Genomic DNA, 17,623 nt, shown 5'->3' on the forward strand with positions numbered 1-17,623 from the left:
AGACCTCAGGCCCGCCCGGCTACCGTAGCGGAAGACACATTGCAGTGAGGTGCATTGTGGGTAAATCTTTTGGCACCATGGCGGACGCCTTTGGAGATGGGCTTTTCAGCGTGTTTGACGATGAACAACAAACAAATGCCAGCAAAAAGACTCATTTATCAACAGCTCCTGAAATCGGGTAACTTATTTCCACATCTTACTATTACACGGTCTGAAATATCAATATTAACTTAATCTAACGTAAAACCGACGCTTCACGTGTCTCTCTCTGTTAACTTTCAGCTAACATAATATCAGTGATACGCTTGAACAAGTATCATGTATTTCTTGTATTGTAATATAATGGTCTGTTGATTTTCAGAAAATCGTCAAACAAACTTGGTTCAGAAAATGATGCAGGTCCGTCCGGGAGGGGAAAGAGGGGAGGCGATAGTGACTGCGCAGATGAAGTGTTGTTTGGGAAGAAACCACGCCATGAAACAGTTTCTTCCAATGAACTCAAGTACCTACTGAATCAATGTATTACACTGTGTATATATGCAGTGCTTGGATTTAACTTGCGTTTCTTTTCTTTTCAGTCTTGCTGAACTTATGCCTCAGGTGAAGGTGGAACAAGTTGAGACTGTTGAAGGATGCTCTCATGAGGTATGGAGAATTGAACTTTATTTAAAATGTGTAAATGCTTAAATGTAATTATTGTTCTTGCAGGTTGCTCTTCCTGCCAGTGATGAATATAAGCCCCTAAGGCCTAGAGTTGGAAAAGCTGCAAAGGTAAGGTGGCATTGTGAATGGCTCATTAGCTTGTTGCCTTGTTTTGATTTGGTCCTTGTGTTTTGATTTGCAGGAATACCCCTTCATACTTGACCCCTTCCAACGTGAGGCTATTCTTTGTATAGACAATAACCAGTCTGTCCTTGTGTCTGCTCATACCTCTGCTGGAAAGACTGTCTGTGCTGAGTGAGTATTTTTATATGCTTGTACAGTACTGTGGTTCTGTTAAACTTCAATACACTCTTGTCCCCTTTTATAGGTATGCTATTGCACTAGCGCTTAGAGAAAAACAGAGGGTCATCTTCACAAGTCCCATCAAAGCCTTGTCCAACCAGAAATACAGAGAAATGTATGAAGAATTTCAGGATGTAGGATTGATGACTGGTGACGTCACAATCAACCCCACTGCCTCCTGTCTTGTAATGACAACAGAGGTAAATGATACTTTCAACTGTCATAGACATCCCAAGGAAGATGTTTGATTTTTAAAATATTTTTCTATTTGTAGATTTTGAGAAGCATGTTGTACAGGGGTTCTGAGATTATGAGGGAAGTTGCTTGGGTAGTCTTTGATGAGATCCACTACATGAGAGATTCAGGTAAAGTATAAAAAAATATATTTACTGCCTTTATGAATTAGTTGTGCTTTTAAGGAAAGGTAAATTTTTTGTTTGTTTCCTAGAACGTGGCGTTGTGTGGGAAGAAACTATAATTCTTCTACCAGACAATGTGCATTATGTGTTCTTGTCAGCCACAATTCCTAATGCCAGACAGTTTGCTGAATGGATTTGCTACTTACATAAGCAGGTAAATAACCCAAATGATTAAAAAAAAATCATGCTTTATTAATGTATTAAAATATGTGGTAACTGTAAACCTTTGTATTTTTAGCCATGCCATGTAGTGTATACTGATTACCGTCCCACTCCACTGCAGCATTATGTCTTTCCAGCAGGAGGCGATGGGCTCCACCTTGTAGTTGATGAGAATGTAAGTCAGTTTTAGTTGTTCTTGTTTGAGACTGAAGTACACATTTATTTTAAGCCCCTGTGAAAATTTTTTTATTTGGATAAATGTCTGTCTTTTAGGGTGACTTCAGGGAAGATAATTTTAACACAGCAATGCAGGTTCTGCGTGATGCTGGAGATTCAGGCAGTGGTGGAGGAGGCAAGTGGGACCCCAGAGGACGCAAAGGAGGAACTAAAGGTTTGTCTTCACATTTGCTTTCATGTCTATAGTCTACCAGCACTAAGTATATAATGATCTAATTGACATAAATGTGTATTTTCATTAGGACCATCCAGCGTATTTAAAATAGTGAAAATGATCATGGAGAGAAACTTTCAGCCTGTCATCATTTTTAGTTTCAGCAAAAAAGAGTGTGAGGCTTATGCTTTACAAGTAGCAAAGCTGGACTTTAATAAAGGTATGTTTAACTGTTTTGCACTTAAATGTTATACTCAGAAAATATATATTATATGTTATATTATATAGTATATTATATGGCTGAAGGGCAAAATGAATTCTGTGACTTTTCTTAATTTTAAGCTGTACAGTGTGAACTCTATTGCTTGTGTGTGTATGCCCAATCTGTTTCATTTCAGATGAGGAGAAACGTCTGGTGGAGGAAGTGTTTAATAATGCAATAGACTGTCTGTCTGATGAGGACAAGAAACTCCCTCAGGTACCAACTATAGCCAAAGGGTGCTTTCCAGTCATATTTTAAAATCTTTTGTTGCTCTTTTGCTAACTCATACTGCATTTGTTGTCTCAATGTTTTTTTTTTTGGCCCGAGGCAGTAACGTAGTAACTTCACTGGTTTCTTCAGCTCTATTATTATTTTTCTTTGCAAACGATCGCGATTTTGACCCCCTGAACGTCGACGAAAAGTCCCCAAACAGGGTATCAGATCGACCGGTCCGGTGAAAAATTTTATAAAGTGAGCATCGCGACAATGCCCAAAGCCCCCCCACTCAACAGTGCCCCCTTGAAATTTGAAAATTTTGAAATTAATTGGAGGCTCAGACGCAAATTTTGGCATAGGGTCACGAAATTCGGAACAGTGATAGAACTTAAGGAGACAAACAAAAAAGCCAATCATTGTGCACCCCTATGATGAACAGAAAGTCGGCCATATTGGATAAAAAAATTCACCACCGTTTTGACTTGGGTGTCTACAAAAAGATTCAAGTCCCCGGGGTTTGGTCCAAATGAGCTCAGATTTGACATGTCACATCTACAGACATAAACTCACAAAATGCATCAGAAGGTTTTTTGATACTCCTTACGGTTTGAACTGTAGCACGCCGGTGAAAAACGCCTTCATTTCCTGTTTCTTCAGTGACCTGTCACGGCCACAGGCATTGGCCTAGAGAGCTCAAATTCAAATCACAATTGTGTGATCCAGGCCTGAATGTAATGAAATATGAAATCTAATAAAAGTGAACTCTACAGCGCCCCGTAGCGTAGACATGAAAGGTCAACATTATCGGATTAGTACCAAATTTAGGAATAAAATTCTATGCATGATTACAAGCAAAACGGTCTATTACGGACATGGGATATTTTTCACAGTTGGCCAGCGGGGGTGCAAAAAGTCCCCCAAAAAATAGTAAAAAAAATTATTACATACCCATGTTTAATCTGATCGTGCTGAAATTTGAATCACTAATGCCTGATCACGGCCTGAATATAATGCACTATAAAACATATGAAATGTGAACACTATAGTGCCCCCTAGCATAGACATGAAAAGTAAACAGTATCGGATTTGTAACAAATTCGGGAATTAAATTCTATGCATGACTACAAGCAAAAAGTCTATTACGGACATGATGCATTTTTCACGGTTAGCCAGTAGGGGCGCAAAGAATCCCCCCAAAATTTTTTTTTAAATGATTACAGGGACATTCTTAGTTCGATCGTGCTGAAATTTGAATCACTAATGCGTGATCACGGTCTAAACATAATACACTATGAAGTATATGAAAAGTGAACACTATTGCGCCCCCTAGCATAGACTTGAAATGTCAAAGTGAGTGGATTTGTACCAAATTCGGCAATTAAATTTTATGTATGATTACAATCAAAAAAGTCTATTACGGACATGGGGCATTTTCCACGGTTGGTCAACAGGGGCACAATGACTCCTAAAAATATTTAAAGGTGAATTATGTAACGTGTCTAATGGACGAGCTGTCGGCTTGGACGGATGCCGGGAAGAGAGAGTGGCACGCTGGGATGGTCACGAGTCCCCCTGGGATTGCGTGGGGGGGGGTCGTGCGCGCTGGGGCGAGGGCCACCAGCGCGGCTTTAATTTTTGTTTTTTTTCCTAAATAGGTGGAACATGTGCTGCCCCTGTTGAAGAGAGGCATTGGAATTCATCACGGTGGACTGCTGCCTATTCTCAAAGAAACTATAGAGATCCTTTTTTCTGAAGGTCTTCTCAAGGTAAATATGTTTGAATTGAAAAAGACTATACTTTCAGCTAGTTTCATAAAACAGTTAATGAAGAACAGGCACGTACTTTGCTACCTTGTCAGGCTGTTAGTTTCCATCATTACTATTATTATTATTAGTATTAGTATTGTTAATTCCTATACCTATACCCTATACCTATTTTTATGTTTACTAAATACTACTAAAAATAATGTGGGCAGGATTTCAGATAAAATTGTCCTTTGTGTATAGCTTGTTACCATTTATAATTAGAGTAAACAGAGGTCAAAACTACAGAGCCTTACCTTTACAAAGAGCGCAGCCATTTGTTGTACTCCAAACGGTTTTGATACAACTTCAGTTTGAAGTGTGGGTCATTTTAGTCTGGTGTTAGTCAGTCACCAGATAAGGGGTTGGTTGTGGACAATGTAAAATGTCACATGTGTGTTTTCTTCTCAGGCCCTGTTTGCCACAGAAACGTTTGCTATGGGCATCAACATGCCAGCTCGAACTGTGTTGTTTACAAGTGCACGGAAATTTGATGGCAAAAATCATCGTTTTGTAAGAACACTATTTTTCACTGCATCTTAACAATTAATCAGTAGTCTGAATGGGATGGTGGACTGAAGGACACACTGCTGTCTTCCTGCAGCTAGTCAGTCTTTCCAACCTCCACCACTCACGATAACTCAATCTTCCACACAAGGACACAACAACATCATGCTTTGGCCGAAGCTATGATTGAGCAGCCTTTTGGTTTTCTAAGTGGTATTTTTACCACCAGCTCACTATCTGTTGGAGTTTAAAACTTCATCTCTTTTTGTTTAGATGTGACAATAACATCTGCTTGTTTTGTGTCACACTGATGTTGCATTCTGGCAGCATAAAGTGTTTGGAGTTTGCTCAGGGCTTTATAAGGTCCTAAAGCCCACCAGTACAAAATGCCACGTAAACAGATTGTTTACAAATGCTGTGGGCTGTGTGGAGCTGCTACTTATAAAAATATGAGGAGGGATTTCAACTTTCCCTGAAGTAAATCATGAACATCTGTTGGCTTAGACAGAGCCAGAGCTCCACGCAGACACTTTTATGTAATCTCACTATCCCTGCTGTACCCGTCTTTGTATGATCAGTTAATACTGTGACAAGTGCAGAGGTATAGGCCAAAATTTTGTCTTCAAAGTTCAGTGGAAAAAACATTTTTGATCAGGGTCATAGATAGTGATAATATAAACTTGTTGATAGTTAATGGATTACTTGAATGCTGTCAGGGAAAAGCCCTTTTCCACTTAACCTAACTCTTAAGCTTTTTGTCACATGCTTTAGATTACATCAGGAGAATATATCCAGATGTCTGGTCGCGCTGGAAGAAGAGGAATGGACGAAAGAGGAATTGTTATATTTATGGTAGACGAGAAGATGAGTCCAGCTGTGGGCAAACAACTACTTAAGGTGCAAACTTTTTCTATCAACACCCAGTTATCAGTCATAAGAGCTTTATCAAAAATGTGTGTGCATACTTACTACAAGAAAACATTTGTGTTTTTAGTAAAGGTTTAAAGGACTCGTTGGGTAACATGAATGACAAAAACTGCTTTGTCTGTGCTTAAGAGGATTGTGTAATATCCAATACAAAAATATAAACTGCAACCCATGCCTACTAATACAATTTTATGTATTGCTTTTCATGGCGTCTCTTAGGGCTCGGCAGACCCTTTGAACAGTGCCTTCCACCTGACTTATAACATGGTTCTGAACCTTCTGCGTGTGGAGGAGATCAACCCAGAGTACATGCTGGAGAAGTCCTTCTACCAGTTCCAACACTACAGAGCTTTGCCTGGTGTTGTCGAAAGTAAGGGAACATTGTTTTGTGCATGTTGTGTATAGCTGATATTTTATTGGACTGCATTAAAATGATAATTTTGCAGAAATGACAAAGCTGGAAGAACAATACCATGCCATTGAGATTCCCAATGAAGAGAGCGTTGTTACTTACTTTAAGATCAGACAACAGCTGGCCAAATTGGGTAAAGAAATCCAAGAGTTCATCCATAAACCTAAATACTGCCTGCCCTTCTTGCAGCCTGGCCGTCTAGTCAAAGTAAGTACACCTTGGTTTATAAATATAACCATTTTATACAGGATACTTTCAAATTTTTTCTGGTTTATTTACAGGTGAAAAATGAAGATGCTGATTTTGGTTGGGGAGTTGTTGTTAACTTCTGCAAGAAATCTAACACAAAGGTAAATACAGCACTCAAATGTAAAACAAAAGGTAACTATTATTGTCATTTATATAAAAACTGCACAATTTCAGTCAACTGCAGAATCAGAGCCTTTGTATGTGGTGGAAGTTTTGCTGCACTGTAGTAAGGACAGCGTCAAAGATGCTGCAACGGAAGCGGCCAAACCTGCTGCCCAGGGTGAGACCGGGGAGATGCAGGTGAGGACAATACAAAATATAGACTGTGAAACATTAGTCTGGTGTGTTTTGACAGCTCTTTGTCATTCAGGTGGTGCCAGTGATGCTTCACCTTCTTACATCTATCAGCTCTGTGCGACTTTACATCCCTAAAGATTTAAGGCCTTTTGACAACAGGCAACTTATGCTCAAGTCCATACAGGTCAGGTATAATGCAGAAAGAGCTCAAACTGTTCATTCACACTTTTTAAATGACTTCCTAATTTCATTCAATATTTTGTCTTCAGGAGGTCCAGAAGCGTTTCCCAGATGGTGTTCCTTTGCTAGATCCAATAGATGACATGGGCATTAAGGACCCTGCTTTAAAGAAAGTGATACAAAAAGTGGAGGCTTTTGAGCACCGTATGTACTCCCACCCACTACACAGTGACCCCAACCTGGAGTCAGTCTACTCTCTGTGTGAGAAAAAGGCTCTGGTGAGACATTGTTTTTGTACCATTGTGCTTTGCCCTTTTCAGATTAATACTACTGACAGATTTGTTTGACCCAACCCCAGATTGTTAATGTCATAAAATGTCAGAAAGCCACAACACAAACACAGGACAAGGTAGAATTATCTGCTGGAATGTGGCGTCTGATGATTAGATCATGTGTAAACATGTAATATACAATACCTCTGCAGAAATGCTCAAAATAGATACAGTTGTAGATGCCTTGTAGAAAAAAACTGTCCATATTTAGGAGACATTCAGTATGAAGTTCATAGTCATGCCACACCTAAGTTTGTTTAACAAATCAGGTCACTGTATTTGACTCAGTACTTTGGTCACCTTCCATCACTATCCTTCCACTCTGTTTTAATTCTTATGCTGTTAAATTGTGTAGAAGCAAATGGATTTTGAAAAATATAGATAGATATAGATGAAGAGAGATTCATTTACGATTAACTGCACAGCCTTTCTCTGTACTGTTGTGTATGTGGGAAAGTGGTATAGTAATTTTGGCAAGCTTTCTGGTTTTACAACTCTAATTGAAATACTTAGATTTGTAAAACCAGAAAGCATGTAAAAATTACTTTTAGGAAACAATTAAAGCTTTCTTGAAGTATTATTAATTAACTTTATTTTATTATTAGATTGCAGCAGACGTTCGGACGGCCAAGCGAGAGTTGAAAAAGGCTCGCACTGTTCTGCAGATGGACCAGCTTAAGTGCAGAAAAAGGGTCCTGAGACGACTTGGTTTTGCCAGTCCTTCTGATGTCATAGAGATGAAGGGAAGGGTCGCTTGTGAAATTAGCAGGTATGTTTAGGGTATATATATCTATATCTATCTCTATCTGTCTATATATATATATATATATATATATATATATATATATATATATGTATATATAATGTATATTTGTGTATATATATATGTGTGTGTGTGTGTGTATATATGTATACACACACAATTATATAATTTTACAATTTTTTATATTTACAAAACCATCTTGCGTTTAAAAAAAAAAAGATAAATTGTGTTTGTTGCAGTGCCGATGAGCTCCTTTTGACTGAGATGGTGTTCAACGGACTTTTCAATGACCTATCTGTGGAACAAGCCACTGCGCTGTTGTCCTGCTTTGTATTCCAAGAAAATGTATGAGCATGTAAACACACAAACTAATTAGAAAACCAAGCAAATAGAAAAAGAGCATTTCATATTTTATTGTAGAATTCATGCATGTTGGCAGATTACTGGTTATTGTTATTAATAGAAATTAATGTGCAGTAGTTTTACTAGTTCTACTGAATGGTCAGACTGAATTCTGTCTTGCACTATGCACATTCTCATCCAGTGACTGCACAGTAGGCACTACAGTATTTGTCTGGCACTTGCTACTACTGTATTTACGTTTAATCACTAGCTCAGCTTATTATGGTACACATTTTCTGCAAGTGGAATGTATTTTGGATTACTGAATGTTTTGATTATATTGTAGGCCAGTGAGATGCCAAAATTAACAGAACAGCTGGCTGCCCCTCTGCGACAAATGCAGGTATGATAGCAATTGAAATTGTTTTTGTTTATTTGTATTCATTCATATTATTTTCACAGGAGTGTGCAAAACGTATAGCTAAGGTGTCTGCTGATGCTAAGCTAGAGGTGGATGAGGAGACCTACATGAACCAGTTCAAACCGCACCTGATGGATGTTGTGTATGCTTGGGCCAATGGGGCGACCTTTGCACAGATCTGCAAGATGACTGATGTTTTTGAGGGTAAACTCATTTAGCTTTTAAAGCCTACTTTAATAATGTATGTGTTCTTATGTTAAGCTTGTGTATTTTAGGAAGCATCATTCGCTGCATGCGCCGTTTGGAGGAGGTACTAAGACAAATGTGTTCTGCTGCAAAAGCCATTGGCAACACAGAACTGGAAAACAAATTTGCAGAAGGTAGGAAAAAAATCAAAGCTTAACTGACCAATAACATTCCAAATCCTAGCATCCCTGTTTGAAATGTCATCTTCTGTTTTCTCCAGGGATAACGAAGATCAAAAGAGACATTGTCTTTGCTGCAAGTCTTTATCTATAATTAAGCCAGATGAACTTCTGAGTTCAAAATCTTTGCTTTAATCCAGTAAAATGCTTAGTTTGCAAGTTGTTTTTCTTCACATTTTGTAGTTTTTAATAAATGTATAGTAATTGTCAAACACAATTTTTCGATGTTCACTCGTTAAAAAGGATGATGGCTTTATTTTTTATGTTAAAATGTTGTACATATTTAAAATTTCAATAAATGTCTGTATGGTGAGATTACACATACATATTACATACAAGTGCCTGTTTACATGTACATTCTTGGTATTAATAAGAAACACCTGAAGTTCTGACAGCAATTTACATTCTGTAAAGGCAACACTGGACACCTCATGACGAAATATGCCTTTTCCAAGCCATATTAATTGTAGTCATTATCAATCATCATTTTCAAGTAATAGTGGTCTTAATACAAGGTACTTATGTTATTTGAAGACTTGTAATGGAGAAACGTAGCATTGAGTTAGGACAATAGATTATTTTTATGCATGTTTAACCCTTGGTTCAGCACATCTCATTACAACCTGAAACCAACAATTGAAGTTAAGGCAACACTCTTAATACGTGTAGGCTAAATCCAGACATTATGAGCATGTGGACTTGTGCGTCAAAAACAAGGCTATAATAATTACACTCGGGGCTTGATATCAACATTGGCCAACTAGCCAAATTATAGTTTTACTCACAATCAAAGACTTGGATTTACACATAGCATATATTTGAGTATAGTATGCAGGGTCCTCATGAGAAGAATAAAGTTATGTAAAATATAATAAATACAACCAAAACGTGTTCAGGGGACCATATGTACATTCAAAAAGCAGTGTGGCTCAATGTGGTTAGTTGCATTTGAAAAGGAAGCCAAAGTGAATAACAGTTCAAGCCCTAGTACTTTTGTATATTCACAGTCAGATCGCTCTTAGCAGTGGTTTTACCCTTCAGTGCGATCATGCAGATAAATGCAGCAGTTGAGTATACACTAAATTATAAGTTAAAGCTTTCCGCCATCGGCATTGCATCCTGCATAAGTGTTCCTTACCAACTTCTGCTTCTACGAGCAAGCTCAGTCACTAATGAAGAAGCTGAGTCTTGGGTAATCCATGCAAAGAGAAAATACGACTTCAAGGCCAGAGAGCAGGAATTTTGGGTGTGCGCTTGGACAAAGCAGAGGTATATCATCGTCATCTTAGTTTGGACTTTCCAAGTGATTTCCATTGGTTGCTGTTTCTTGAAGGGTTGTGTGTGGGATGTCTTTATGTTTTTTGTTATTTTCTAAACCAGGCTTAAAGAAGTCTGAGACAAAAAAGACCTGCAACATAAAATTCCAAATATGTGTTAAAGCGTTAAATTGTTACCCCAGAACAAGGCTGTCAAAACAACACCCTTCTCTTACCACTAGGATAGCCATGAGCGCCCCCTGTAGGAGACCAGTCAGGACATCACTCCAGTGGTGTTTATAATCTGATACCCTGGACAGTCCTGTATAAACAGACGCTGCTATGACGAAAAACTGGAGTGTAGGTCGGAGCAGTCGTGCCCACTCAAACTGAAGTCGAGCCTGCAAATAAAGCTGTAATAAACACATAAATGTACATCAACATTATACACAAAATATAATTTAAGTAATTTATGTTTGAATAATTTACTATATAATTAACATCAAGACTTTAATGAACTATTGAACTTACTTGGACACAGTAGCTCACACAACATAATATATTATAATAACAAAAGAGAAATGGTAAATTCTAAAAATTAAGATACATCTAGACAGGACATAAGGACAAATGGTTAATCTAAACCTCAGTTTCCTTTTCATATTTCAGGAGCAATAATATAGATAGCTACAAAGTCAGATAGAGAAGTATCTTTCTCAGCTACAGGAACAGGGCACCACTGAACGCACCACTGGGAAAATCAGGTGCCACAGCGGCTTACTTACCTACTTACTACAACTTACTACATTCAGATAACACTGCGGTGTAGTAAGTATTAATATAATGACTAATTCATTAATTGTAAACTCAAGTTATTTGTTGTAGAAGTGAAAAGAAACACAAGTTTCATTATTTATAGGCACAATCGTAAAAATCTGGATAGACTAGAATACTTACAGCCAGGAACAACATGCAGTACATGGAAAAAGAGGAGTGGCCAGAGTAAAAGGATAACCTGTAACATAAAAATAATCTGCATTCAGAATCAGGCCCAAGTAATGAAAACAAAAGACTAATCACGGTATTCTAAAGCTGATATGTTTCTATGAGTGCTTGCTTAATAAATTGTAGCAAAGAAAAGATAATAACCTCATTGGTATTTCAAGCAATTTTGGGCACTGCCAAGTTCCCAACAACTAAATGAATTTTATGGCTATGTTTGGAGCTACCGCCCCAACATAGGTCAGGCTGCTCTGCTGTATTGTTCTCCAGGAAATTTAATCTTAGCTAATCAGAGCTCATATTACTGTAAGCTGATCCAGTGCTGGCTACACAGGCCTGCTCTCTGCTTGTGCTTCTGCTTAAAAACGACCTCCTTTAAAAGTAATAGTCAGTATTGGTGGGTAGGATTCAGGAAATATTAACAGTGAGTGCCGCACCCTGTAAATATAGAAAAGATAATGGAGAATACTACAATTGTGTGTGACACCACACACAAAGTACTTATGACTCAAACCTTTTCAATAAGCAAACACTAATAAAAAAAATACTCCTGGTGCACAAACTACCCATATTTACCATAAATCCCATACACAGATGAGGTTTCTATGTGGGTCTGTGCTTCTATAATTACACTTGTCAATGGGTTTGTCAGCTTCATAACATGAGAGTGGATTTCCTCCCCTCCCATTTGGCTTCCTTCTGCCATGAGCAGATAAGAGAAAGGGGTCTAAATCAAAACAAGCTTTGCATTCCACTGACAGAACACACATCAGGGAGATCTGATGTTGTATTTTCAGTGGACACATTTTATGAGCCTGGATTTAAGAACAATGTGCCTAATGTTATTAATATATTATACATATTCAAGTTAGACTCAAAGCTTAAGTACCTATGCAATTTGACAATGGAGTTGTAACACAGAATGATCACAAATTCATTCAAGAAATCAGTGGAGAAACTGAAAGGAGTTATACAGCATACTTTAACTGTCTGTGCTGCTTGTACTTTGAGGTCCTGTCCTGAAATTCTCACCTGCCCTCTTGGACCTTTTGAGGGTCTCCGGTGCAGGTGTAGTCTTCAATGTAAGCCCCCATAGAGCAGTTGATAAGTTTCCAGTCAGGTCGGCAGATGTCCAGAAAATGTGGCCGGAGACGACCAATAGAATATTTGGCTATGTCTGTCAGTGACTGGCTCATAGCAGCACCAAAAAGGAAGGTCCCAACAGCTTTGTAAATACATGCAACATAGCTGCCGAAGGAGGATTTGGACTGGAGTTTCTTGTGATAAACTAAAAGGCACTCTCCAATGATCATCTGTAACAAGGGAGGAACAGAGAGAAAAAAATAATGCACTGTACTTCATACAAAAACTATTTCCACTACAGGATACAGCACATACTAAATAAAACAGTGTCAGAATGTTTTAATACTGCTTGACATTACTGGAAAAAGTCCACATTCAATATACAATCCATAATTGTATGAATTTGTTTTAGTTAATAGTTTAATATTTCTCTTTTTAGCCTTTTTAAAACTTTTCACTTGTCAACTAGTTCTAAATTTGCATAAACAAGAACAAAAGTCTTTATTTTTGTATTTCTTTCCACATCTGAAGCAGTTTGAACTTTAAAACTTTTTCATATTATGTTGCTCTTGACATTTTTGTTTTCATTTATTTTACCAATAGTGTTTTGTTTCTACAGATATGATGTGAGCTACAAAAACAAAATTTGATTTGCAGTAGAAAAAGCAGAGGCACTTACAGTGATAATTAGAACAGGAATCATAAGCCCCCCTAATAACTGATGGGAAATGGTGTCCTCTTTATAGGGGTACTTGACTGACTCATCATTACAGAAAAAGCCTCGCTGAAAAGGCTGCTGAAAATTGAGTATTGCAAATGGAAGTCCAGCTAGCAGACAAGCAATAGGAGACAAAAAGCAAAAGACAGGTTACAAAAGCATTTACCTTTAACCCATTAACACCATGCAATGGTCAGAGTCATGTTAAAGGTCACATAGGTGGATCCTTTCAAGGCAGCAGAGTTTTGCAGCAGCAGCAGATAAGTATTAGTCGGTGCACAATTAGCCAAATGCATTTTTATGCCAAAAAGGGAAATCCTCAGTGGTATTAGTTATTAAAGAAAGCACCTAAATAAACAATAACCTAAGTAAATTTACATCAGTTAAAAGAGAAATGACACATTATGGCAGCTAAACATAGGGATTCTTCATTAAAGATAACAGACAGGAAAATCAAAATGGACATGTGTTTTAAACCATAGAGAGCATAGAGTCTGATCAACTAGGATATACAGTCATGGACAAAATTGTTGGTACCCCTCTGGCAATGAAAGTAAAATCAACAATCATCACCGAAATAACTTGAAACTGATAAAAAGCAATAAGAAATAAAAGTTTACTGAAATTTGTTCAATGAAAATCAAACATTGCTTTTCACCTGTGGTTAAACAGAATTATTAGAAAAAACAAAATAATGAAACTGGCTTGGACAAAAATGATGGTACCCTTAATGTAATATTTTGTTGCACAAATTTTGAGGCAAACTCTGCAATCAAACGGTTTCTGTAACTGTGAATGAGACTTCTGCTTTGGTCAACTGGTATTTTGAACCACTCCACGAGAGCAAATTGCTCTAGTTGTCTCAGGTTTGAAGGGTGCCTTCTCCAGACAGCATGTCATTTCATAGATGTTCAATAGAATTGAGATCTGGGCTCACAGAAGGCACTCCAGAACAGTCCAATGTTTTGTTCTTTGCCATGCCTGGGTGTTTTTAGCTGTGTATTTTGGGTCATTATCCTGTTGGAAGACCCATGACCTACGACTGAGACCAAGCTTTCTGATACTAGGCAACACATTTCATTCCAAAATAAAATGACAGTTTAGAGATTTCATTGTACCTCGCACAGATTCAAGACACCCTGTGCCAGATGCAGCAAAACAGCGCCAGAACATAACCAAGCCTCCTCCATGCTTCACAGTAGGGACAGTGTTCTTTTCTTGGTGTGTTTCATTTTTGCGTCTTTGAACATAGAGCTGATGTGTTTTACCAAAGAGCTCCAGTTTTGCCTCATCTGCCCAAAGGACCTTCTCCCAGAAGCTTTGTGGCTTGTCAGTATGCATCGTGGAAAATTCCAGTCTCACTTTTTTATGATTTGCTCTCAACAGTGGTGTCCTTCCATGAAGTCCACTTTGGCTCAAACAGTGACGGATGGTGCAATCTGACACTGATGTACCTGGCCCTTCAAGTTCACATTTAATTTGGAGGTTGTTCTGAGCTCTTTGGTTCAATTCGTATGACCCATCTCTTTAATTTGTCATCAACCACGGAGGTTGGCTACAGTCCCGTGGACCTTAAACTTCTGAATAACATGTGCAACTGTAATCACAGGAACATCACGCTGCTTGGAGACGGTCTTATGGCCTATATCTTTAACCTGCTTGTCTATGATTTTCTTTCTCATCTCCTGACACAGTTCTCTTCTTCTCTTTCTCTGGTCCATGTTCAGTGTTGTATCCATCATGTCTCCAAACAGGACAATGACACATGTCAACCTTTAAACAGAGTGACTGAGGACAAGTTTGAAGACACCTGTGATGCAGATTAGAGGACACACCTAAGTTTAACATGTCCCTACTGTTCAGTTACTTACAATCTTTTCTAGGGGTACCATCATTTTTGTCCAGGCCAGTTTCATTAGTTTTTTTTTTTTTTTTTTCAATAATTCTGTTGAACAACAATTCAAAAGAAGTGTCTGATTTTCATTGGCTATTTTTCAGGAAAGTTTTATTTATTATTGCTTCTTAGTTTCAAGTAATTTCAGTGAAAATTGTTGATTTTTTCTTTCTTTACCAGAGGGGTAACAACAATTTTGTCCATGTCTGTATATGGTTCATTTGATGGCAATATGAAAAATGACAACAGCCTGAAAATTTTGAAATTTGAAATTTTGAGATTTCTGTCAGCTCCTGACATTCTCTGATTCTGATTCTCTGATACAGTTTCCAGTAATGTCAAGTCTAAAAATGACAATGCATTGTTGGCAGACAGGTGGAGATTGTTCCACAGGTCAGTGCACTATATTAATGACTTTTGCTTCTACAAAGCCCTACTTACACAGCTAATGGGCAGAGTGAAGCCCACAGAGTAGAGCACTGTGGAGGTGACAGTGCTGTCATGAAATGGGTACATAATGCTGTCATCATTACAGAAAAAGCCTCTTTGGTATGGACGGACTTTACCCAGGTTAAAGGCTGCCAAAGGCAGACCCCCTGTAAGTGGAGACATTAAAAGTAAAGAAAGAGATTTGTTAAAGAATATATGGCTGCACCAAAGAAAGGTTAAGTTCACATAAATAGCTCAGCAGGTTCACAGATTTCTTTCCTTTTATTAATGTGTTTCCATAGGGAAGGCTTAAAAGCTGTCATCATGTGATCAGCACTCTGAACATAGAGAAGTCTTTAGATAAATCACTGATAAGAGACAGTAATTGTTTTGACAGGCCAAAGTCTGAGTGCATTAGTGTTGTAATTTCTACTATCTTTTGGCCTATTAGGTCCATTGAAGGAGAAACATTGCAAAAGATTAAGACACACATCTACACACCAGTCATAGTAATCTAAACAACACTACCATTTATTCTTTCTTGTGATAATGTGGTATACTGTCTCAATACTGCTGTAGTAACTGGCCGAGGTGTCAGTTGTGCCACTTTGACAGTCGGCAACAGCTGGTTAGACATCAGACACCAGCACAGAGCAGACACACTCTGTTTTGTTACATTGGAACTCAGGACAATTTGGCTACTAACCTGCACCATAACACTTCAGTCTTCACTACAACTGCTCACAACAAAAATACTGGTCACATTCAGTGACACAATGGTATATACACAGCAACTTCCTCTGGGGTTTTTATGACTGGTTAGAACAGGTAGCCTAATAAAAAAAGCCAATCCAGCTTTAGAAGAAAGAGCTGAATGGAATAGGCCTGTGTCTATGAAACTGTAGCATGTAGCAAACGCTATTATACATTACGAGGTTAACTGGGTATATGGGTCTATCTGGTGATTATTGTTGTTGTTGTTTTCCCGTCCATCTTATTACATTGCTTGAGGCAGTCAACCTTCAGGTGATGGGATACTGAAAAGGCCTTGCATTTCATATTAAACCAAGAGAATCAAAACAACATCTAAAACGTAATGTGTCCAACGTACCCAAGACCAGACAGACTAGATCTAAAAGCACAAAGGGGATCCCCCTCGTCTCGAACATGTTGGCTGCGGTGCGGGAGAGTCACGGTGCGCTCTAGTGCGGCCCTCGCGGGTGAACGGATGCTCCTGGGGACAGGACAGGGACAGGACAGCTCCTCTTCAACTTCTCTTTCCGAATAGACTATAGTCTATGTGAACCAGGAGAGAGAGTTCACGAAAAGCGTCGACGCCCTTAAAAACAGTTGTTACGCACCGCTAAAAGCGCCGAAGACTGCGTTCAGTTGCTTGATGTGGTGTTGATATGAGGCACTGTCCACGCCTCCACAGGATTCGTATCATTATTAAGGCAGTAAATGTTATCCAAAATATAGTTTCGCACTAACAACCGTACTTAACCACAGTGTCACCTGTCTCTGACAATACCCCGTAGATCCAGAGTCGGAGAGAGGCGTGTTTTCTGCTTAAGCTCAACGTCGACGGAAAAAAATAGACGAACCAGTCAGCCCATGGTGCATTCAGTACGCACAGGAAAGTGTAGTATTGAATTGGCCAGCAAACATTTGTTTGGATAAAAATGTCTCTTAATAATTTAATGACTGCAAAAATACGAGATGTGTATATCAAACAATTGAGTACATTGCGTTGTTACGTTGGTCTATGCTGGCCGAACACTGGTGTAAATTTCACATTAATGCATTGCAAAGTGTAATTATACAATATTTGTTTTATACATTTCGAAAAGTCGAAATTATCGACAACATTTAGCTGTTGAAATATCACCAAACTGCACGGTCACCACCATTAACTGTATCTCAACACGTTTATCAACATTTTTATCATATTTCAAATGTACTGTGGCTCCATCTAGTGTTGAGTTTACGCCTATAGATTTTGACCTAGTCTTTAATGAAAATTAATGTAACCTATTTTCAGTAAAATGCTATGCTATGCTCAGAAGATACGGTTTCAGGTTAAAATGTCATTGTGTTCTACAACAAGACAGAAGGTAAAAGTGGAACTT

General features: G+C 38.3%; 2 protein-coding genes across 4 annotated transcripts; one reads left to right on the forward strand and one right to left on the reverse strand.

Annotated features, from left to right (window-relative positions):
- Nucleotides 1–45: 45 nt before the first annotated feature.
- On the forward strand, nt 46–9,450 carry mtrex (Mtr4 exosome RNA helicase). Its single transcript, XM_020921735.2, has 27 exons — nt 46–178; nt 362–502; nt 579–645; nt 709–771; nt 845–957; nt 1,031–1,205; nt 1,280–1,370; nt 1,454–1,578; nt 1,663–1,761; nt 1,860–1,977; nt 2,066–2,197; nt 2,376–2,455; nt 4,111–4,221; nt 4,669–4,770; nt 5,536–5,661; nt 5,911–6,061; nt 6,138–6,310; nt 6,385–6,453; nt 6,527–6,652; nt 6,723–6,833; nt 6,919–7,107; nt 7,767–7,930; nt 8,164–8,269; nt 8,613–8,669; nt 8,729–8,891; nt 8,963–9,067; nt 9,154–9,450. The coding sequence occupies exons 1-27, from the start codon at nt 78–80 to the stop codon at nt 9,204–9,206; spliced, it is 3,111 nt and encodes a 1,036-aa protein (XP_020777394.2). The 5' UTR covers nt 46–77; the 3' UTR covers nt 9,207–9,450.
- Nucleotides 9,330–17,085, reverse strand: plpp1a (phospholipid phosphatase 1a). Of its 3 annotated transcripts, none has more exons than XM_055154076.1 (6): nt 16,606–17,085; nt 13,133–13,281; nt 12,403–12,683; nt 11,326–11,383; nt 10,605–10,781; nt 9,330–10,520 (listed from the first exon to the last, which is right to left on the reverse strand). In XM_055154076.1, the coding sequence occupies exons 1-6, from the start codon at nt 16,661–16,663 to the stop codon at nt 10,398–10,400; spliced, it is 846 nt and encodes a 281-aa protein (XP_055010051.1). In that variant the 5' UTR covers nt 16,664–17,085; the 3' UTR covers nt 9,330–10,397. The 3 variants fall into 3 exon arrangements, with proteins under 3 accessions (XP_055010051.1, XP_020777297.1, XP_020777295.1); XM_020921638.2 differs by lacking the exon at nt 13,133–13,281 and adding an exon at nt 15,507–15,661 and having other exon boundaries at nt 10,605–10,769; nt 16,606–17,083; XM_020921636.2 differs by lacking the exon at nt 13,133–13,281 and adding an exon at nt 15,507–15,661 and having other exon boundaries at nt 16,606–17,081.
- Between the last annotated feature and the right edge of the window lie 538 nt (nt 17,086–17,623).

Source organism: Boleophthalmus pectinirostris, unplaced genomic scaffold (genome assembly GCF_026225935.1).
Source record: "Boleophthalmus pectinirostris isolate CB_2022bp ecotype Guang Dong unplaced genomic scaffold, ASM2622593v1 HiC_scaffold_18, whole genome shotgun sequence".
NCBI lineage: Eukaryota > Metazoa > Chordata > Actinopteri > Gobiiformes > Gobiidae > Boleophthalmus > Boleophthalmus pectinirostris.

Bases quoted from the DNA above. Each gene is read 5' to 3' on its own strand.
- mtrex (XM_020921735.2), top strand. From the start codon at position 78: ATGGCGGACGCCTTTGGAGATGGGCTTTTCAGCGTGTTTGACGATGAA. The intron at 1,579-1,662 runs GTAAATAACCCA...TTGTATTTTTAG, and splicing joins TTTGCTACTTACATAAGCAG to CCATGCCATGTAGTGTATAC. The intron at 8,670-8,728 runs GTATGATAGCAA...TTATTTTCACAG, and splicing joins CCCCTCTGCGACAAATGCAG to GAGTGTGCAAAACGTATAGC.
- plpp1a (XM_020921636.2), bottom strand. From the start codon at position 16,663: ATGTTCGAGACGAGGGGGATCCCCTTTGTGCTTTTAGATCTAGTCTGT. The intron at 15,662-16,605 runs GTACGTTGGACA...CTCCACTTACAG, and splicing joins TCTAGTCTGTCTGGTCTTGG to GGGGTCTGCCTTTGGCAGCC. The intron at 10,521-10,604 runs GTAAGAGAAGGG...TTTATGTTGCAG, and splicing joins CGCTCATGGCTATCCTAGTG to GTCTTTTTTGTCTCAGACTT.